The sequence below is a fragment of the Colletotrichum jinshuiense genome, chromosome 10 (genome assembly GCF_051148585.1).
Source record: "Colletotrichum jinshuiense chromosome 10, complete sequence".
NCBI classification, from domain to species: domain Eukaryota; kingdom Fungi; phylum Ascomycota; class Sordariomycetes; order Glomerellales; family Glomerellaceae; genus Colletotrichum; species Colletotrichum jinshuiense.
Window position 1 is genome coordinate 1,396,876 of NC_139303.1, and position 23,582 is coordinate 1,420,457.

The 23,582-nt window shown below is 52.8% G+C and overlaps 2 protein-coding genes across 2 annotated transcripts; both read left to right on the forward strand.

Annotated features, from left to right (window-relative positions):
• Positions 1 to 2,845: 2,845 nt before the first annotated feature.
• On the forward strand, positions 2,846 to 4,063 carry EsH8_X_000337 (NAD(P)/FAD-dependent oxidoreductase; the record flags this gene model as incomplete). The annotated part of the gene is made up of 1 exon (XM_083274425.1): positions 2,846 to 4,063. One exon carries the CDS (start codon positions 2,846 to 2,848, stop codon positions 4,061 to 4,063), a length of 1,218 nt encoding a protein of 405 aa, XP_083119817.1.
• Positions 4,064 to 12,842: 8,779 nt separating this feature from the next.
• EsH8_X_000338 (S-adenosyl-L-methionine-dependent methyltransferase) lies at positions 12,843 to 14,464 on the forward strand (the record flags this gene model as incomplete). Its single annotated transcript, XM_083274426.1, has 4 exons — positions 12,843 to 13,278; positions 13,517 to 13,546; positions 13,684 to 13,894; positions 13,987 to 14,464. The coding sequence occupies 4 exons, from the start codon at positions 12,843 to 12,845 to the stop codon at positions 14,462 to 14,464; spliced, it is 1,155 nt and encodes a 384-aa protein (XP_083119818.1).
• Positions 14,465 to 23,582: the final 9,118 nt, after the last annotated feature.

Sequence of the window (23,582 nt, forward strand, 5' to 3'; positions counted from 1 at the left end):
GTCGGGGCTTGCGACGCCGGGAATTCAACGCCCCGTTGGGATCTCGTACTTGTGGCCATCGGGGACATTGATGCTACGGGTGCGTCGTGGACGAGATTAACCCGACGGGTGTTGTATATGGCGTGGACCGGCGTGAGAAAGGGGGCAGTAGAGTTGGAACCGTCGCCATCGGTGATCGAGTTTGCTGTCTTTGGAAGGTTTTTGCCTGCTTCGACAACTTCTCGAAGAGGCTTGCAAGGAGAATCCATGACAACGCCTATCCAATCGTTCATTTCGTTATGTCTCACGCCCTCAATACTACTTGCCATATGATAATATTGTTGATGAGAGTGTTGTATAACAGTTGGAAGTACGAGAGACGGAATTACTTTGATGATGTCAGTCGTCAGTAGTACTCCCTTTTTGAAAACTCACGATGATGGGCAAGACCATGGGGAATTATAAAGTACGGGACAGAAAATGGAGATACCTGAAGTAGCCCGGAAAATCTTGCATGAATTCCACAAAAGGCCAAAACTTTATTCGTAGTAGGCTTGAAACGATAACAGATAAAACGACTAACAGTTCAGCTATTATGGTTGGATCAGAGTGGCGCAACTGGGCGATGATATTTCCTAGTGAGATTTTTCTCATGTTGTCGTGACTTCATGTCAACATGAACCGTGGTTTACACTTTGAGCAATACCCTCATATAGAAAGAGGAATTATGGTCTTCACCTCCCTCTGCTTTTTTTGCGGTTGACTGGAACGTACAGACTGTGACATAGTGCATCTGGTTTTCTCAAACTTCGGTCTCTGTGCCACACCATTTCCTTGTGGAAGGGCATTCAAGGCTCGCCGCAGGACTGGTAAGTGGGAACCATGGATCGTCCAAGTCTGGATACAGGGGCATAGTGGCGGTTCAAATGCTCGTAAACTGTGGCTCAATCCAAATAGATCAACATTGGGATTGTGACAGCGTACAGGGCTGCAATTTGGATTGACAACTGCGACGTGCCTTATACTAAATAGGGCATGATGCAGCCCTCGGTCGCCATGTTTCCAGTGGTTAGGTCCACCCTATGGACGGGTTGATCCAATCGAAAGGTGCTTCCCGAGATGCTAAAGGCAGTTGGAGATGGATGAAACAATATTGCTTTCTTTCCTCGACACCGACAAGCTCAGTTCACTATTTCAACGAGGAATATCAGCGCAATGCATTTCTAAAGAAAACATAACTGAAGAACTGGCTTCATAGAACTGTCCGAACTCTCCAAGCCTTTGCCAATCATTTCCTGGGCCTCCGCTCTCCTACAGAAGCAGAGTCCCCGTCACAGCGTCTGCCCAAAACACCCAGATTGTGCCGCTCACCGAAGGTACAGGATTAAGATAGTGGCCGTTGCAGTAGATGCACTTGATTTCTTTCATATGTCAAATTGATAGAAAATCCAGCTGAAAGTCGGCGTCCCATACCTGGAGCAAGCTTCATTTCTTTCTCTATGACGTCAACTCCGGCCAGCGCAATGATTTTCAGCAGATCTGGGACTGTTCGCCAAACTCTCGCAATCACAAGTATCAGGGTGATGGGGTGAACATATGGGAACCTCCATGCATGTTTATTCAGCAAGCTATTAAACACCGATCGGACACCGACCGAAGCTGTCTGGTCTGACTACTTGGCTACTCTCCTCTAGGTACCACTCTCAAGCAAGCATTTCGTCTCATCGAAGCGCACGACATTCGTCAGTAGACAAATAGCAGAAGCACTCAATATAAAACGTAATTTAGACCTAAAACGTAGGAATGTGAACAGCAGAGCACGAGTTCCTTGCAGGCTCTAAGCGCGCCCAAGGTGTTTGTTTCTGTTGGACTGAGAGAGGAAAAACAATGTAGTAGATACCTGCCGGCTGGTCTCATTCAGGACTCAAGATGATCAAGGCGAAATACCCGGGGGGGCTGTTGCCTTTTCATCAGAGCCATTGAATGAAGAAACTTTTACTTCCCCTGTGCCGAATCAAACCACCCAACGGCCATCTCCTTGACGTGAAGCTCCAGTCGCCCAATCGTACCTCAATGCACACCACGCCCCCTAAGCATACCATGGAACCCAGGAAAACTTTAATCGCCACAGCCAAATATTTTTGAAGTGTTTTTTTGGGGGGGATTATCGGGCACAGCATGCCTGAAGAAGGCCGAAAAGTCTGCCCGGCAGCCTGTGGCCGGCGGCCCGAAGCTGTTGACGGGGGACCGCCGACACCTAAACGGGAATGTATATCCGGCGACCGGACACGGAACCCCGCACCGTGAATCGCCCGCATAGACTTGCCTTATCTCGACCGTGAAGGGGAGAGCTCCTCATTTGACGAATATGATTATCAAAGCCTCTCAAAGTCGTGTTACAGTAAACAACCACAAGTTTATGCATGAGACGCGTCGGACAAGACGGTACGGCATACCTTGACAAGCCTGGAGTTTTTAGCAACACTCACATAGACATCATTTTAACTCCACACAGCGCTACGCCAAAACACCAATTTACTCATTCAACACCTCAACAACAGGCCGCCTCCAAATCATCACCACGTTGTGAATAATCTCGCTGAGATTCACAGCGATAGGAAAGATGGACGAAAGAGCCCGCATCCCCGTCAACCTCCCGGTGCCTAATCCATCCGAAAGCTACTGGCACTCGCCTCCCTCGACTCTCTCAACTTACAACTCAAGTTCTACGTTACCCTCAAGAACAGACACCCTGATAATAGGCAGTGGCATAACTGGCGCCGCAATCGCAAACTTCCTCCTATCTTCAGCATCCACCTCGGAACCCCCCTCGCCAGCATCTCCGGTCGCATCTTCTGACATCACCATGCTGGAAGCCCGCACACTAACCTCAGGCGCAACGGGCCGAAATGGGGGCCACACCAAAGCCGCATCCTATCGCTCCTTCCTTCACCACGCCTCCATTTTTGGCACCGAAACCGCATGCCTTATCGCCCGTCTGGAACTCGCAAACCTCCGTGCTGTACACAGCTTCGCTGCCACCCACCTCAAAGACACGGAAAGCAGACCATGTCAGACCATAGACGTAATCTACGACCCCGCACAATGGGAGGCGGCGAAGCAGGCCATTGAGGCGATGAGGCAAGCTATGCCCGGCGAGGATGCGTCGCGGTATGAACTTTACGATGCGGAGGAGATCCGAGGCCGGTTCCACGGGGCGGGGGACGGGCTGTGCGGCGGCGTGGGGTATGAGGCAGGAAGCATCTCGGCGTACCGCTTCACCACCGGCGTGCTGGAGATTTGCGTGGCTAAAGGCATGAAATTGTTTACGGAGACACCAGCGCTGAGCCTCAAAAGGCTCGGCGATGACGCCAGGGATGGCTATAGCTGGATAGCGGAAACACCCAAAGGCAGCATCACGGCGCGGAGAGTTGTGCTCGCGACCAACGGCTACACGGCATTCCTGCACCCGCGGTTTCAAGAGGCCATCGTACCGATGCGGGGACAGATCACGGCTCACCGGCCGGGTTCGAAGATGCCCAGCGGAGGACTTGCGACGACCTACAGCTTCATCTATGAGGGTGGCTACGAGTACATGATTCCCAAGCCACCTGGAACGAAGCTAGCCGGCGACATTGTCATCGGGGGCGGGCTGGTCCGCGCGCCCGACGAGGGTTTAGGTGAATACGGAACCACGGATGACTCGCAGCTGAACCCCGTCATCAGCTCATACCTACATGAGACGACGCCACGCTATTTCGGCGGCAATTGGGGCACAGATGATCCCAAAGGTAGGGTGCGAGCCGAATGGACAGGTATCATGGGATTCAGTCCAGACGGGTTCCCATTCGTTGGGCAGGTGCCGGGCGAGGATGGGTTATGGGTTTGTGCGAGTTTCCAAGGGCACGGCATGGTGCTTTGTTGGATGTGTGCGAAGGCGCTGGTCGCCATGCTCGAAGGAGGCGCCGAGGAACAACTCAGGAGCTGGTTCCCTGACGCCTTTAGGATTACTTCCGCTCGGCTGGAGCAGAGATTTACAGGGAGAGTGAACCACACAGCGGCGGGATCCGCGGATCCAGCCTAAGACAAGCAAAGCAGTCTGGATCATGACGGCGACGCCCGGACGTCGGTGGCTTGCAGCTCGTTGCGGCTGGGACACAATGCCATCACGTCAGCCTTGGCTGATTAGCTTAACCATCCCCTCGGATTGACTGTGAAGGGGAGCCTGTTCTGGCGGTGAAAGAAGCACGGGAGTAGGAATCGGGAAATGGCGCGTACCCCGCAGCTGTAGGCTGACAATTTTCTCGTTTATTTTTTATTTTTTATTTTATTTTATTTTTTTGGCGGCAAGAGACGCTCGCAAGGTTGCATGGCATGGTGACACCACCATACCGGTAAATGAGTCGTTGCGAGTGTGGCCTCCTTGAACATGGCGCTGCCTGGCATTGGCGATCGTAGATTCGTTCCAGTCAGCTACTTCGTCGTATCCCTCTTTTCTGCGTTCCTATGTATAGGAGAGCCGTCCGTCAAATACATAAGACAGGTTCCGGGTAAAGCATAGAGCTGCTATCGTCGAATGACATCTGCATGTCGCACACTGAATGTGTCGGCAAAACATTGACAAAACGTTCAGTTGGGTGCCTCTGCGATTCCAAATGTTGCCTGCCGCCCTGTCGTCCCGATTATGGAGTGTCCTAGCCGAGCGGCACAGACGGGAATCTTGCCAGTGCGCTGGCCCGGTACGCTTCGCCTCGGATCACTTGCAGGTGCATATCCAGGGTGACCACTTGGCTGGAACAACAGACCAGGGGCTGTGTATTACGGTGGGAGGGCAAAGATTGTGGGTGGGATAATGAACCCAAGGGACGGAGACGTGGCGTTCCGGGAGGCATCTTGTTGGACACGAACGGCCGATGGCGACTGGCGGGGAGCATGCCCCCTGGCCCGGGTAATTTGAATGGGTGACAGCTCAAGGCTTACGGCGCAGTTGAGTCGTGACTGATGCTTGAGACATTGTGGGAAGTATTTGCGCAAATACTGCAGATGCTGAGCATGGTCCCTTGATTTGGCATCATCCGGCCGGCCGCGCAGAAGACCAAATCAGAGGGACGTTGGACTGGGGCGGCTCGCAGTGGGCTTCACACACAGAGACCAAATGCAACCTTGGAAGCGGCCATCGCCTCATTTCCTGTTCGATACATCCAAGGAGCGTCGTGAGACCCCGCTCGACAAAGCATTGCGGCAGGTGCTTAATGCGCCTCTGGGGTGCCGTGGTGCACGGCAGCACGATGACGGGTGGTGGGCAAACTGGCCGACCGACTTCAAATTGGACCACAAGGTATGCGGTCCACCGCCATGGAGACAGACGGGTTGCGAAGCCCAAACGACTCAAGCAGCCAAGCACATCTAGGCCCGGCAAACCTGCACAAGCAACCCGACAGAGGGGATATTGGCCCGCAACTGCAGGCACAACCCAAGAGTCCACCAATAGCCCTTTGCTTGGAAACGCGCAAGTTGCCGGATGCGGTGAGCGTCGAGGGCAAATGGTGCACCTGCGGCGTGATGTTTGAGCCAGTCATGCCCAGCTTTAGTCGCGCAGTGAGGCTTGGGGCATGATGATCGTATCTGCAGTTTGAGTCATGTCTAGACATGCGTGTATAGGCAGGGCCATTATTGTAGTTGTAGGTTATCACAGTGTCGTCGTGGCAGTCGTCAACGGATAGATGCTGCGTGGAATATGTGCGTCCGGCATGAAAGAGGGCTTGCGCGGGTCAGGACAGGTCCTCGGCCGGCTACCCAGGGCAGAAAAACTGCGCCTCGTAGTGCCCGGCGGCGTCCAAGGTGTCCGTCATGCCATGTTAGCTCGAACTAGCGGCGTCCCACGAGTGCATGGCGAGGGACATAGTGCGTTGCAGGTCGGTTAAGAGTAACAGACCATGTAGCGGAAGTATCAAGATTGTACAGAATAGTTTGTAGAAATGGCAGGCAAAGTCTCAGTGTGCGTATGGAATCGGGTGGCATGTGGGCACAGCGGAAGTGGATGTTTGCGCAAATGGGCCATTGCTCTCACCGGTGTTGCTGCTGGGTTTTTGGTTTGGCGCAAGTCCATCTATCTATTGGATGGCTCATTTGTTGCCCTCCGAAACTTTGATTCCTGGCTAGGTATCGGACGACGGCCACAACGTTTGACCGCTTACGTTAATTGGAGTGGGAGTCGAGATCGACAGTCAGGTGTTGGCCGAGAAAGGCTCAACTCTAGATCGCCCCATACTACTTCACCATGTCCGCTCAGGACCCCGGATCGTAGACGGCAAGTAGTGGGAAAACGTAGGGTAAAGAGGCCCCCCGAAGCCATCTTTGATCGTCGGGGTTCTGAAGGGGCTGAGACTAGCTCGGCCTATCGTTTCGCCTTTTGGATGGGGTTGATAGAAAATGGCATCGCCCGTTATCTATTGCCCCATGCAAACCATGTTTGACATGTTTGGCGTCTTCCGTGAATGACGATCCAACATGGCGACCTTTAGGGCCAAGCAGCGCATCGGGTTCTGACACTTGGGGGCTTGGTGAACACGGACCAGCAAGGCACGGGCGCCGGTGACGGACGTAGCGCAAAAGGATCGAGGGGACCGTGTGTCAACAGACCCCGTGGTTTGCGGGACCATCTATCTACCTGTCCCCTCCATATTGGACGATGGATTGAATGCCAACGGCGTGATGTGAGTAGAATGGGCTGACGGGATCTGCAGAGGCGTTATTCCCGGTGTGCTAGCGACGACGCCCGTTCGCTCCGGGCGGCAGATGAAGGTCGGGTGGACAAGGCAGATCGGAATATTGGCCAGGGGCGGGGAACAAGGACAGCAGACAAGTAACGCCCGGCGGTCAACTTTGACCTGCAGTTACCTTGGATGCCATTGGGTCAGGACTAGACTACCAGACGAGGCGAGACGATGTTCCCTTGATCTATCGATGGATGGACGGGTGGATGAATGGATGTCAGTGGACAGTAATGGGTCATGGTCATGGGTCGTGGATCTGGGAGGTCGCATTCGAACGTAGGATTTAACGGGTTAGAACAATGCAATCGAATGGTATTCGCTTCCATGGTAATGTACCTCGAGGTGCGTGAAGTTGCAACGTATGATACGCTTGTCTTTCGTTCTCCAGGTCTTCCTAGCAAAGACCTGGGTGGGCACCGGAGGTAAGTAAGAGGCGATAAACCCGAAAGGCTAGGCCCTGTCAACTGCCGGCTGCCGGCCGCCTCCCTGATGACAAATGCGCACAACTCAAGATGGTGGCATCTTGCGGAGGTTTTGTATCGTTTTTGACGAGTTGAGACTGGGAGATTCGAAATCCGATTTCATTGTCAAGTCGGCGAATAAGAGCAAGAGGCTTGAGGGATAAACAGGCATGTCCTGTGAACATGCTCCTCCTCCACCCCCAGCCAGTGAGTTCAAGTGACCCTCTACTCCCAAGAAGGTTTTCCTCCCGAGTCCCGGCCCAGCGTGCCATTCCTCTGGGAACATCCACTGCAATGGCTGGGGCCCCTAGCTGCCCAGCTGCCCACCATTCAGTGGAAGGCGCATAGTTGCAGCGCTTCTCCAGTCTCATCCACTGAGCAAGCGAGGGGAGGGGGAAAGAGGATCAAGGGAAAGGAGGGAAACAACAGGGACTTGCTGCTCCCTGTTCAATTACTTGACAAAAAGCCGGTGCTAGGCCAAGCTTATAAGTACCGGTCATGTACTCATCTCTCTCGTTTCAACCTCGGTTTGCCCTCTTTGAGTAACCCTCACACCTAGTGCAGTCCACACCATCTAAACCATTTCATCCTCCCTGCGCGTACCGCCAAGAACGACAATCTGGGTCTCGGCCCTCACTGGAGGACCAAGTTCAAATCCCGAAAACTGGAAGCCCACTTTTTGGCACCGTTTTCTTACGGCGGCGGTGCTTCACCTTACATTACACCTGCCTTAGGGCACAGCTGCAAGTTGCAGCGCCGCAACGGACGGGATACGCCAACAAGCACCGAAATTTACGACTTGTGTCGTGTTACATCGTTAAACGTATCGGGTCTCGCATATTTTCCAACCGTAACCCCCGTGTGTACCGTGTGTAGTTGGTTGCCAAGTTGTGCGTGAGTCTGCGTGTCATGGTTTGACTCGAGGTTTGCCTCGAATACAAAAGAGGGGTTTGAAAAGCAAACCACCAGCTTGTCACATGTTCGTTATATGGGCAGGGAAGGTTAACATGCAAGTCGACGGACTCTCTCCCTTGACCGTACGGATAACCAGCCAAGGTTTTTTGTGATATCTGACAAAGATTTGCCTGGAGTAGGCAACTTCTGGATTGGGAGACGCACACCAGCAGCGCACGAGGGGGTAGCCCGGGTCCGGGAGCATGGACATGGGTTTCTCGTCAGTGTCCTGCCAGTGACCGCCTCTCGGGAGCCAAGTTAACTTTGCCCGGCTTCTCGGTGCTTGCGGCACCCGTACACGGGCGGATATGCCTACGAGAGCAAAGAGTCCTAAGAAGTGAGGCTTCATAGGGATGACTCTAGCGCAGACTTGCGCCCGTTTGATGGGTGATGGATGAATGGACGGCGCTGCTGGCGCAACGCACGCGGACGTCGAATGTAACATCGGCGGATTGTTCCACGCCTGTCGTCGTTGAAACGCTGTTCCTTCCTCTGTCTCTCTCTCTGTCTTCGGCACTCGGTATGTTGTGTTGAGGAAGTCGGCGCGCAGAACCGAACCCGCCAGACGGCAAACTTCGGCAATAGTCTCAGTACCGATCATCTCGAGTGTACGGGCCCCGATCTTCACTGCGAGTGGATTTGGCATCGTGGGGAAGCGATAGCACGTTTCTCCTTCGGGACGTCGCGCAGTTTCACGCAATCCTATGCCCCATATTAGTATTTCTGGGCTCGATCAGCTGGAGAATCGAGGCACCAAGCTACCAAAGAGCCGCACACTCGCAGCTTATGCTACTGGTGTAATGACTGCGGCTTACGGTCCCGACAGTTAGTTTCGACCGAGCTTCGGTGATCCGTGCCTCTGTTCCAGCGCCCAGCAGCCCACATTGCCCAAGAGTCTTCCTTCTTTTGATGTTTTCATGGTGATGTCGGCCTGGTGTTGCAGGTTCATAGCGCGCGCCATCCCGGCAGTTTGGTTCGAGACAGATTAGAGTTTCCACTCGAGCCTTTTGTCCTTCCTTCGCCCTACCGCAACATATGTGGTCCTCAATCCATGTGGCCCTCGACCGGACGGTGAATAGGGCCGCAAAAGCCGGCAAACTTGGGTTGGAGCTCTGGCCTCTAGAACGACAGCCAGACAGTGGCGATGACATTGAGCATGTCCGTAACGGAAAGTGCCGTTCTGGCTGGTTGTGCCCTTGCAAAAACACTGCTAGTCCCGGGCTTTGAAAGATGCTGGACTCCGTACCATCCAGCGGAAGTGGAGAGAGAAAGTGGATTAGATAAGCATTTCCTGTGCCTATGGAGACGTTCTGCAATATGTGAGGACGTACCCCTACCACTCACAGATACTTTGTCGCGCTTTGCCTGCCCCGACCCCAGGACGATGCCGGACGCTCGCTGCACGTCGTTGCAGGCCTTCCTCTCGTTTGCAGTACAGTGAAAGTGCAGGGCGGGCAGGTTGCGGTACAGGACAGGGAGGGGTACTTGGTCTTTGGCGAATGGACTCGTGCTCCCGCCCCGTTGGGTCTGCAGCTCTCTCTGTCTGTCCAGCGGTGCCAGACCTCCATTGCCCGTTCCATCATTGCGCGTAGAGGGGTTCATTCCCAGCCCAGCATATCAACTCGCAGGAAGTCTCTCAGTGTCCATTTCAAATTCCTCCCTGTTCACCTTGGCCTCCCCATATTGGAGTACTCGTTGGTTGTGACTCGTTATGTGTCGCCTGGATCTATCTTCTCTCCCTTCTGCTTGCTATCTTTCGCTATCTTCTCTCAACCGCGCATACACGAAATATCCAGATGCAGGTTCCGGCCCAAGTTCAAGCTCAGACACCCACCCATTACGCACGCATCGTCTTGGCTCACTTGTTTTTCACCTACCAAAATCTCGAGACGTCTATGGATATCCCCACCCGGCAACGTCAATCGCTTCGAGGCCGCATGCCCCAAGTCATCAAACAGGAGTCGATTGCCGCACTCCGTTGCCCATCTCATCAAGGGTCCTGACAATTCCTGACTCGTCCGACCATCACAACACCACAACACCTTAGCCATAGTCGCAGCCCTAAGGCAAGCCACGTCTGCCAGCACATAGCACATCCTCCCACGACCGCATCTCGGCGTCCTCGCAAGGATTGTTTTGTCGCAAGAGAATCCCGTCCTGTTCGATCCCTAACAACACCTGACTTTGGCTTGGGTAGCATCTATCTCAAAAGTCGCCTTACATTTACCTCTCCCTCCACTTAAACTGCGACTCTGCCACATCCCGCCTCCCCTCCATCCCCTCTCTCGGACCCTTTCCTCTCCTCTCCTCTCCTCCCCTCCCCCTCCCCCTCCCTGCGTTGTCTTCCACTCTGCGCCGCTTGACACGCAGGAGAGACAAGAGGGAAACAACCAAGCGACCCAAACAACGAGACAACATCGTCAGGGTTTACGTCCGTCAAGGGCTCCCGCCGTCCCCATTCCCATCTCGCTGATGTATGTGCATCTGGGCTGTGCCCGTCAGGCAGGGCAATGCTGTGTACCACTTTTGGCGCAAAACAGACGTGCTTCTACCCAGCCCCTGGTCCTGTCCAATGAAATACCGGTATTAACGCCTTCGTTCCTCATTCCCGGGTCCCCACGTCGTCAAGTCTGACCCGACAGCTTGTTTCTGAAGGATTCCTCCCCCCTCGTCTCCGACGCCAATGCCCTTACCCTCTCCCGCTGCCCGCACCACTGATGTGCGCAGCCACCCCACTGACAGTGGACGGCTCTGTGAGCACCGCTGCACCCTGCCATTTGCTTCCTTGCCCAGCCCATCCTGTCTTGAGGTTGAGGAACTTGGCCGGCTTGCCAGATAAAACTCACTCAGGGAGGCTTTGCATGCAAGCCGGGCCTCTCACTGATGTACTCTTTTTGGTGCTTAAAATTGTGCTGGGGAAGCGCCCGGAGGAGCGTCCTCCCCGCTCAGTTAGATACCAATACGGAGTCGGGAGAAACAGATCCTAGCTGCTTTGCGGTTTAAATGCAGAGGTAGTGCCTGCACATGCCCCTCAAGCCTTGCCAGAAGTCCCTTCACCAGGGTATTGGCGTTGAGGATAGAATATAGCGCCGCTTGTACCTGGGCGAAGCAATGTACATGAATGGGCCGCCATGTACCTTTCCTTGCCTTGGCTTCACATTCGAAGAGGGCCACAGCGACCCGTGCAGGGACGCAGGGCAGACCTGGCTGGACCTCGCCCGTCGCCCATAATCATCATCCATGGCCCATGCCATTACATTTCTGCCCCCTACCTCACCTTCCCTTGCCTGTCTACATTGACACCAGAGACCTACATAATCATACCTTCTTCACTTGAAATCGTCGGCCGCTGTGTCTCCTCAAACGTCGCCTTCGCCATTTTGCTTGGGAATTCGAGTTTCCTTGCTTCGTCTCCCGGGACCTGGGACTTGCGTATTCGGGCTCATCAGTCCCTTCATCTCTACTGCCCATCATTGCGAATTCCAGGAAGTTCAAAACCCTCCAGGATACGTACTAGGGTCAACAGCCGTCTTCCCCGCACAGGACATTCAACGAACAGAACAATCTCCTCTTTTTTGTTCGTCCGCCACACCTCAGAGACAACAACCAAAAGAGACAGACAGCCCTGCCGTGCCGAGCCTGAACACCGCCATTCTACGTGGACGCTAGTTGACGGTCGACAATTGCTAGACTGGTCGCAGGTTACACAGACTACCCTGACATCTCTCCCCCTTCGACACACCAAAGGAGCATTCATCAGACTTCCAAGTCTGCACGCCCGCCCTTCTGCGCTCTCTTTGTAATTTCCACTGTCGTCCCTCTCTCAGCGCTCGCTACCTTGCTGGTACGTACCTTTGCGACTTTACTACTCTACGGGTCCTTCTCTTGATCCCCTTGTCTTCGATGCCCTTAGTCTTGGTGCACCTTCACGGCCATGTCATGGTGGCGGCGGACACAAACCACCGCATTCTTTCTCTCATAATAAAGCCCAGCCCCGTGGCAAGAAATGCCAGAGACCCCCCAAAAAGCAGTTGAATCGAACCCTAGTCGGCTTCTTCAATCCTTCTGTTCGCCGCTCGCGTCAGCGATTTATCTCGTTCCGAACAAAGCGCTCACACGCCTCCACTAAATAACCCTCTCCCATTGTCTCGGGTTTCTCCTTGCTGCCTCCTCAGTTATTTTTCTCCCCCTTCCCCAAGACAAGCAACGCCAATCTGCTTTCTCATAATTCGTTCTCGCTTCCCTTCACACCCCCTCCGGATCGACGTTTTCGTTCAACATTTTCCCTGTCTAGATTATCTCTCTATCCACAAGCGGCCCCCGGCCGCTCCCCGCGCCGCTTCGGGACATTTCTAATCTGACGGTTGGAAACAGAAACGTGACTGCCAATCAGGAGCGTCATCGCCGGCATTCTTGGGCTTGGTAGAGGGGTCCCTGGCTTGGGAAAGGGTTTCTTTTTTTCTCCAACCCCTAGAGGCCCTCACTTTGCTGCGAAGCCAAGATCTGGTTCGCTTCGCCCTGTCAATTTGCATCGCGGCTATTTCGGACCATTTTGGACTTCGTCCAAGGTCTCTCGACGCCGACAGTTGGCACTTTGCACTTTGACTAGGCTACGGGCCTACTGTCACATGTGTCCGTGGGTCACGAGTCGCCGAAGCACTTTTAGTCCACAATGAATTCGCCGCCAAACTCGTTCCGCGAAACACCGTCCAAAGATTTCTTAGTAAATTCCGCCACGAACTGCAACCCACCTTCAAACCAGGACTCGCCCGAAAATCGGCCCAAGGTCGGCCGGCCCCCTTCGCCGGCAGACTCTGGCCCGCCCATCATGTCACCACCGAGCTCCACCGATACCGCCATCACAGTTGGTTCTCAAAATGGCGACGACTACGATACTGAGAGTTTGACCAATAGCGTGAGAGAGCACATGTACGAGAACCGTCTACGCTATCACGCCTATCGTGCAGGGCGGTACGCCTTTCCCAACGATGCCACGGAGCAGGATCGCGACGAGATGAAGCACATCATCAGCATTGAGCTCTCTGCGAGATACTTCTTTTCTCCCGTTGATGACTTGCTGGCGAGAGGTGCCGAAGTGCTTGATTTGGGTACGTATTAGCCTTACTTAGTTGTCCCAATATGGTCATTCATCGGAGACTGTAATCTGCCTTGTTGGTCGGCATATCGTGGTCTCATTCACTCAAGATGCCTTGAGCTGGATCATAACGCTAGCTCCTGCCATTGAATGGAAAGGAAGGCGCAAGACCTAGATGGCCACCAGCTGACCTCACTTGCCCCTTTCCATCTCGACTTTGCATCGAATGCGGCTAACAACGCTGTCCACAGGAACCGGCCCCGGCCATTGGCCTATCGAATGTAAGTAGTATTATTCAATCAGGCATATCGCATACTACTTTTATAATGCCGCTATTTTACACCATGATCATGGTGCTGGCACTCTTATATACTGCATATGTTGTTGCCGGCCTCCGACTTACACAATTTTGATGCAGTGGCCGATTTAAACCCCAACTCGACGTTTCTGGGCATCGACCTTTCACCGATTCAGCCTGGCGAAGTCCCTCCTAATTGTCACTTCATGGTTGACGACATTGAGCATGAAAACGGCTGGGATTTGGAAGAGAACCATTTCGACTTCATTCACCTTCGGCATACCCTTCATTCTGTTCGCGATCGATCAGAACTCATGCAAAGGGCATACAGGTATGTCTTTGAATCAAAGTTTCCCGTCTTCATACATTCTAGAGCTGTGCTAGACCACCTTTGGCCCAAAAAAAATACTAATCATCCGCTAGCCATCTCAAACCTGGCGGTTGGTTCGAGATTCAAGAACTCGAGTTCTACCCATTATGCGACGACGATTCTTGCCCAGAAGGAGATGGCTACGGATTCCGCGTCTTCACGCAGTATTTGGAGGCTGGTTTAAGGAGTCTCGGGTCGGAAATCCATGGCATTCGCTTTGCGGCCGATGAGATGATGGCTGCTGGCTTCGAAAATGTGCAAGAGGACAGACGGAAATGTCCCATCGGCGACTGGCCAGCGAGGCCTGAGCTGCGAGAGTGTGGGATATTGATGCGGGAAACGATTCTGGAAGGCCTCAAGGGCCTGGCAACACGGCCTTTCAGAGCCCTTGGATGGACGGAAACGCAAATCGAGATGTTCCTGCTCGGCGTAAGACTACACGTCAAGGAGAGGGACTACCACACCTACCTTTTCCACAGAACCGTATTCGGGCGGAAACCGTTTGACGAGCCGAAACCGCATTCAGGGTAATCGCAGCGATACGATACGAGACGAGACGAGACGAGACGAGACGAGACGAGACGAGACGAGATGAACGATGAAAAAAAGAGAAGTCACCGCATACCAAGAACGGCGACGCAGGGTCATTCAGATTTGGTTTTATTACATTTTCCCGGGATTGGACGCTTCCTCTCCCACATTGTACGTGCTTTGCATACGGGTGTATCTGGGGCATTGCATTAAGGGTCCGGCTGGCGGGCTGGCATCATCATCTAAGGGCACTGCATCGGGATCGGGGTTTTCGGGGAACTTGGGAACTGGGGAACAGAATGCGGGCAGCAGCTTTCGGCTTTAGCATAGCATCGTTTTTTGGATTGCAGCGGGCGATGGGGGAGTTTGTTGCTGGGTATTCACTTTACGGAAGTCGTCGGATCATGACTATGGGCGGCGGCCTTTTTGCACGGCTCAGTTCGTCCATGTTTGGGGTACCTTTCTTACCTTGCCGATCGTCTTCGATTTGGGGACATGGCAAAGACTGTTTCATATGACACAGATGGGGACATTGGTGGCTTGTCTATACTGTAGAAGAATAACACATCCCCAATTTTCGGGTGGTTACGCCTCTTCTGTTCATGCAGGGAACTACTACCACTACGGCAGGGTTATGATTTCTACTTTAAAGAATTCAGAGTTTATTTGACGACCCCAGTGAATCTCTATGGCTCCTTTCACCTCAGGATTGTTAGCTCATGCATATCAGCATGCATGCAGCAAGCTATGCGAATACCTCACGCACTCTCTATCTCATCGGTGTATGCTGCCTATCTCTCATCTCCCATCTCTCCTCTCAGGAACTGGGTGAAGCAGCAACTGAAAATAGACTCCAAATCGATGGGACCGGTCCAATGTGTGCTAAAAGACATGGAGATTTTGACGGACCCTTAACTTCCATTAGCACATCTTGCAACAACGATGCACTGCTGCCACGCAACTCATGTCAATATTAGCCCCCGTCAACCCACAGTATGAAAAAAAAGGCTTGTCATCTGTCACTTTAGCAAATTGATACCTCGCCGTGCTCGAGAATGTGATGGCGGTGCGCCGCCTATGTTGTGTTGCTTCGTTGCCACCGTCTTTGGCTTTAATGTGAACTGTCCCATGGCGTTCTGGTCGCCTGAAGGCTTTCGGCGTTCAGTTTTGATATTGCGTCTCGAGTTACTTTTTAATTTTTGTTATGGTACATTCCTCGTCATTTGAATTAATATTTCAGCTATCGAGTGAAATATAACACTCATAGGCGATCTGCAGTACATTATCTGGGAGATGCAAAATGCCTTGGTGGCCCTTCTGATTTCAGCAGCTTCAAAGCTCAAAGGCTCAAGTCTCTGCAGTCACAGAGCCATCCTGGCCCTCATCCTCTCCCTGGAGAACCATGTTATGGAGAACAAAGGACGCGAGCATCACGGCGGGGATGCAGATCTGAACGAAGTCTTTGCGCCAGCTGCTGGCTGCACCGGTGACCTTAAATATTCCAGGGTGGAGGTGCCGCGATCGAACGCCCGTCTTCTAATATTTCATCTTCGTGGAAGCGGCACTGGGCGGGTTCTCGCTTAGGTATATCTTCAGGCAGAATATGCCGACCACCGCACGGCCGCCGACGACGAACTTCAATGAAGGTGGCGGGCAAAGAACTTATGGGTAATGGTGGTTACAGACGTTAAAGTTTTACTGTTCTTCTGAGATGTTGGAGGCAGTAGGGTTCCGAGGAAGACGGTGTTGCAACGAAAAACTTAACAAGTGCCAAAACAGGAATGTGAAAAAAAAAGGAGATCTGAAGACGACCTACTAAGGTTGATACTAACCACCTTAATAACTGTACATATAGAGGGCAGGCTGCTTGCTCTCAGAGGGCTTTGCAGGTGCGGAAAATACAAGTCAGTAACACCTGTCTTCAATACCTGGCTCTCAGAAATAGCCGTAGCGGTTATGCTCGTGCGTGCACATGTGCCTCGGAATGGGTGTTGACATGAGGAGTGAATGAGTTGATGTTTAGTTTGTTTCTTATTAGTTTCACTTTTACCTCTATACTAGAACTTGAACTAGAGGTTCCCTTGCTTAGTGAACGCCGTTTTTCGAAAGCTTGCTTTACCTTGAAACAATTCCAATCAAATAACTAGACACATCGGAATCGATGTATTGAACGCGCCGCAAAACGTATCAGTCAATCACAGTCCAGAAGTGTTGCATCGGATCAAAAGGGGAACTCCTTGGTTCAATCAGGGTCGTTAATAAGTGAATCGGTACATGTTCGAATTTAGTTATGTGTTACGTCTACCAAAATTCGCAGAGGCACGCACGTTTGATTACACAAGTCAGGAAATTGATGTTTGTACGCAATTCGCATCATGTATTTACTTGATTGAGCAGATCAAGTTCGGGTTGTTGTTTAGTCAACATTTTCAGGGTCGTGACTGACGCACGTAAGATCACGATGACGTTGAAACAAATGGCAATACTATTAAGAATAAACTTTGCTTCCAAGGCCCAGTTCCCTGAGATCTCCAAGGATCGGCATGACGACATCGAGATGGAACTACTAAAGTGGACGATCAGCAGGTATCATTTTGATCCTCAATTTCGGAACAATCCGATCTCAAAATGGCTCCACAAGCAACAAGTCAAACTCAAACCAGTTATCCCCCATCAGCATCACATAGAAGGTAATAGACACGTAAATCACACGGCGTAGAAAGCAAAGAATCAATGTCATAAAAACTAACTGCTATCAAGCAACGTGAGAGAAGCTTAACCAAGAAGTCTAATAACCTACGCATCACGATATCAATCCAGAGTACCTACAACTAGCAGGCTTCAACCGCACAGTATATCTTACAACCGTGGCCCTCCTGGGTAAACGGAAGTAAAAAGACCCTTCGCGAGCCTTCAAACTCTTATATCCTGGTGTAAGTCATAAGTGGCTCTATGGAAGCAGGGTATAAGTTGCGTGCCGACCTAATCTCGGAAGAGACACCGTCCACAAGCCCCACAGACAGACAGACTAGGTGGGCGACTTTACAGGCTACGGACTTGAATACATCTACTTGATTTTCTCAACAGGAAAGAGTAGAATGTATAGCGTCAAAGATGAGAAAAGAGGTAAAGAGATGTTGCATATCGGCGAGTTTTTGATATTCAGTAGTATGAGACAGCCTATACTAGGATTCCCCCGATGACAACAAAACAACATGGAGAATACAGCCACAAAGCCAGGCAGAACCCCCCGTCTTACTCTGGGTCATCTTCGGGCTCAAGTGGTCAATGTGCTGATACACACTAGTGGTTTGTGCAGTAGAGCCATGTCTCTTTGATTTGGCGTTAGGGCCATTAATACCGGTTCAGTGCAAAGAGATCTGAACTTAGATTCAACGTGGCTCATGTAAGACATTTCCATCTACCAGTAATGGGGATGTGCACTTGTACCGAGGAAGAGCAAAATTCAATTCCGGCGGCAGCACCTGCACGACCGGTGCGCGCCGACTTGTGAGGCTGAACGACCAAAAGGTACATGTAACTGATTGGCTTTTCCGGCACGTGGTTGATCACCACGAGCCTGACCAAGTCCTTCAACTTGTCTGGACCAGCAAGTTTTGGCATCTGTGTGTGTTCTATGCTTGCATTACCCCAACTTGTCAAGGCCTTGCTTGCCTAGCGGGTTTAGTCCGTATTCGTCCCGCCATGCATGATCTTAGCCGTGCTAGCCACTCTTTCAGATCTTGCAAAACCACGAGCAATTACTAGCTTCAATCTATTTATATCAACTGTAAGCACTCGGATGTGCTTGGTTTGGTAGACGAAGTTGCCGCCGTTGCCTCCCCAGTTCTTCATTAGTTGAGTATACGCAACGTGTGACTGTTCTTTAGTCAGTCTACATTCAAAACTCACCTGGCGATTGCCGCTGTATCCTCGAGTTCCTCATCGGGTTCCATTCGAGCCGAGACGATGTTTTTCGATCCCGTTCCATTTGCCACTGGGGAACTGGCGCAGGTTTTCTTTTGGTGAATATTGTGGTACTTTTCTTTGAGATGTTCCTGATATTGATTTGTCATATTCAAGTTCTGCAAGAAGCTCAACTTGTCTGGGCTGACACGAGATTATCTTGTTGACTGTGTGATTCGCCTTCGGCAATGGTTCGGGGCGGCCTGTGTCATTGTAAAATCCACACGAACCATTTGCTGTGCAATGTTTCTGTTGAACTCAAAGTCCACGCTTCGAGAGCCGTGCTGGGTTTCTAACCGCAACGGCCATCACAAGTTGCGAGTCGGCGAAACATCACGTGTTCGTCGGCTGACGGCGTCAATCGTATGATTTTACCGGGTTGAATGATTCACTGTTTAAAGACCATGAAACGAACCGTATGATTTAGACCCCGAATCGCGAATTCAACATAAGCCGATCGACAACTCTTTCGTCCACGTTCTGAACAGTACGAGTATTGGTCATGTTGGTCAGCCAATCCCGTATGCGGCAAATTTTTTGGATTTCCAATAACTACGACCAAGTTCAGATGCTGATGAAATGAGGCGTGCAAGCATGGCTGCCGGGAAAAATTAATTCGTCATCAGAGTCGCCAAACGCGTTATTTTGCGATTGCGCCTTGCCTTCCGCCTTCCGTGGAGGGTCAAGTTTGCACTCTGGTCAGCGCACATATTTCATCCAAGATAATAACGCTGCCCGTGACGAATGCTGACATGCGCCTGTTTCTGGAGGCTTCACTCTCGTATCGGCGACGGCCGTCGAAGTGGCTAGAGCACACCTATGTTTGCGCCCATATCCGTAGGCCTGGCTCTAAGCAAGCTAAACCCTTCGTATCTGCATACTACAAACGGGCGGCGACAGCGCAACCAAACTTGCGGCATTACCTACCCAACCACGGGGCAGTGAGTCAGCGCATGGGTTGCTGGTCTCGCACAAGCCTGAAGATAAGGCATTGTTACTCTGCAATCCTTTTAGCCGCCCGAAGCAGCAACTGCTGCAGGGTTGCGGCGCAGGCGCAATCGACAAACAACCGAAAAGGGGTGGTTGCGACATTTGAAGGGACTTTTCCTCCGAGCGAGACATCTCGAATAGGTAACGGTAGGGGTCTGCCAAGAGCCACAACGTTGCGCCGAGACGGTGGGTGCCATTGATTTCAGTACTCTCTACCTATTGCCCACCTGAAAACAATCAACCAGACACCTTGGGGGAAAAAGGGAGTTTTCCATTGGATTTTTTTGCACCGCTTCGGAGGGAACGTCAAAAACCACAGAAGGCCGGCGACCCAGGCCGTGACGTGCGCTAAGCCGCAGCCGCTTGCGCGGACGCTGGCGCACTGCTCGACTCTGGCACGATGGACCGGGGGGGCGCGGAGGGCGAACATACGTATACGGATACCTGGAAGGCCGCGCCGCAAAAGGGCCTCCTCTCACGGCTCCACTAAGCGACACACAGACAGTTGGGAGAGATGGCGTCAATATCGACTCTCGGGTCATTGAGAGAAAAAAATTCCCACGTCCCGGAGGGCTACAATGCTACCATGGGAGACCCGCCGCCCGATTTCTGATGAGTAAGATCCATGTCACGTCGACTGTCGATAGTGTGTGCTGGTAGGTGGAGGCTCTGCACATTCGGAGGAGTGGTGGATATATTCCAAGGTAGACTCGCAGTAGCTTCGGCGTCTTTTACTAGGCAGCAATCCTCATGATGACAGAGAAGGAAGGAAAGAAAAAAAAAAGGGAAAAAGGGAAAAAGGGAACAAGGCAGAATGGAAGTGGCAGGTCGTTCGAGGGTAAGCTGCAGAAAATTGGACAAACTTCCACGGCGGGCAGAGGAGGGCATTGATATCAAAGGATAGATAGAGGATGGCCTGTCGATTAAAGTGAGGTCGGAGCGCTCCCGGGCGGTTGGGTCCAATACTTCCGAAATAGTAACAATATTAGGCAATAAACCGAGATGGTTAGATTTCGTTGTAATTACCAGCTCCATGGGCGCCGGGGGAAAATAATAATAATCAAAAATCGAAAATCAAACTATCACTGGGCAGAGAAAGTCGAGAACGGCAGACCAGATTTCTGCGCGTGGCTGAAAAGTGGAAGGTGGTTTTTGGTTGGAGAGGCCAGCTCTCTCTCGGTTTACCGCCCTTCGCCGGGGGCCCAGCCTTCACCGCGGCGCCCGGCCTGCGAGAGATCTTGGTACCGTGGCGTGGGCCTTTTGGCGGGGAAGCTGGAAAGGTTGGACGAACAGCAGTGCTCCGTGGTGAGAGACGGAAGCACGAGCCAGCGAGAGAGGCTGAATAGGAGAGAAATAGGGGAAACTTCTGGGGACCTGAAGACATTTTCTTTACTCCATCAATTTGCTCTGCTACATCGCCTACGCGACCGCACGGATGGGAAGGTGTCAGATTGATCGTACTCCGTCGTTCGGTTTCGAACCAGACATGGGCAAGCAAAGACTGCTCCAGTGTTTCCTGAATCTGGAGGCTGGGAGGTGGTCCCAACCCGCTCGCAGGGGGGAGGGGGAGGGGGGAGACATGTGGTCCCCCGAGTTCATTCAGTCTCTTTCTCCGTGCTCCCCCGTCGAGCGCCACAGAGACTGGCCAGAACGGGCACAGTGACTGAGCCACAAGGCACATTGGGCGCAGAAAAGTTGGCAGGGCGGGTGAGAGAGCGACGAGAGACAGAGGGCATGCGCATTTACACTAGTAATCCGTACAGACGAGCCAATAGACGACGCCTCATATCGGCCACGTTTTTTTTCCTGCAGTTCCGCCACCGACAGCCGACAGGTATATTTATAGCAACGATCATCACAGGGGATGGAGCGAGATCGAGCTGGCGGTACGGCGGCCTTGACCGTCTCTCTGCGGTGTCGGGTAATTTATGACGGGACTCCCCTCGTTACCAGCCGGTTTGCTGGACGGTTGAGTTTGGCCTTGCTTTTTTTCGTAGTGGAAATCGCTCTATCCGGGCTCATTTGACCACTTTATGGGCTCATGCTCTCCCACCCGGGCTGACCGGGCCATGTTAGTTCACCGAGGACTGGCCAATGGCCGCCGTTTTCATGGTGGGACCATTCTCCAATATTTGGGGGTTGAGAGTGGGGGGCCTGGCGGACATGCCGATATGCCGGTATTCTTCTACAACGATTAGAGAGGCTGACTGTAGGGAACCGGCAGATCGGATACGAAGGGAAAGCAAGGGACGGGAAAAGAAGAAAAGCCACCACAACAACGAAAAACTCAAACGTTGCATGCTGGCTAGCTCTCACAAGGCATAAGGAGTGGCTTTCGAGCTGGCTTGGGGGGGCGTGCCTCGGATATGCAGGCCCGTGGCTGTGCCAACTCCAGCACAACACAACACAAGAAAAAAACCCGTCGCTCTCCACCACGGTCCGTATTTCTCTCACACCCGCGTCATGCTAACCCTGGATAGGGGGTGACTAAACAAGCTTCCAGCCAACTTGGCGAATTTATCACGAGCACGATAGCCCTGCCAGCGAGGCTCCAGGCTCCTGGAGGTCCACCGCGCAGAGGAGCACGGCATGGCAATTGGGCGCGCGAGGAACAAACTCAAGCTTACCGCCCTCGTCCTCTCTGTTTGAGTTTCAGCTTGCAAGGACAGCAGTTCGGACGGAATACGAACATCAGACGAGGAACCAAACCAAGCCAAACCGGCCGCCGTTTATTTCTTCTGTGCACTATCCGCAACCTCTGTGCACTAGAGGCAAGCCATCACACGGCACTATTATGCGCCGCAAGCCAAGCCCAAGCCCTAGCCGCCCCGGCACGAGTGAATGTGATTAGAGGCGGTCCCTTGAAACGTGCGAGGCTGGCTCTCTCTCTCTCTCTCTCTCCCTCTTTTTTTTCCTCTTTCGAGGACGCCGCCGAGAGAGATAAGGATGCGTGATTCAGGTGCGCTTGCGGTGATATCAGTGATAGTGATTGTGGCTTGCTTTTCTTGTGGAGGAAAAGCAACGTCGCCCTGGCTCCGGCTCTCCAACCGTTGCCTCCAAAACGTTCGCCACCGAAAAACTGCCGTTCCATGCCCTGCCGCGACGGGCCAATGCCGTGACGTCAAACCGGTGCGCTGTGCTGGTGCTGTCCACCTTTTTCCCTTCGGAGGAGGAAAAATACGTTCCACAATCACGCTCAGTCCGTCCCATCTCAGCGGCCGGTGCTGTGGGACCTCCCCTGACTCGCTTGGCTCCTTATCGCAGTCTTCCCGAAAATTCTCTTCCTCTGCTATACATGCGAAAAGAATACATAGAGGGACGGACCCCTTTCCCAGCCCGCATGTTGGGTGCTTACACGAGGGACCTATGCATGCAATGCGGTGCAACAATGGCCTATTTCGCCCCCAAGACATGCAGAAGCCGCTCTAGGCTGGCCTCGACGTGTGCTGGCGCCCAGTCAGTCGGCTGCTGAAGCTTTCTCTCGGCGGCTTAGGGCACCGACACAAGTCGAATGATCCTGGATGGCATTTCAAGGATCGATTGGCTTCCCGGGAGACACCCATGTCGGTCAATGCCTGTGAACCTCTCGCCTTTGCGGCTCCACCCCTGGCCGGTTCCGCTTCCAACCCGGCCACAACCAAGGAGGACGTCGTCGACGCGAAAGGGGGCCGCCGTCCGAACTGTGGACGTGGGACAGACCCCCAAATCCGTCCCTCCTCCTCCTCCTCCTCCTTCTCCTCGTGCTCCAAGTCAAGTTCCCGACCCCCCCGACCGGGAAGATCTGCGTTGTTGGCCAGCCCACACACTCTGGCGACGGGCCTGTGAGGATATTCATAGTACCCAATCGGCCACCCTCCGGATCCCTGCCTGGGCCGCCGAAGACACCACCAAAAGGCCACCGCTATGATGCAGATATGAGTAAACTTCGAGCTCGTATCCTAGAATGGTGGGCTCCGCTGCCGACGGGCATGACGGATCTCTCTGATGACCCTTCTTTTCGTGAGGCGATGCCCGGTACGCGGGCGGGTCGCCCTCTCCATGTATCCTCCCACCCCTTTCACACAGACACGGGTAAGCAATGCAGTGCTGTACAAAGATTTCCAGTCTCCATAGTAAAGTCCATCTATCCCGTAGTCCTCCCCCCCCTCCCCTCCCGTCTCTG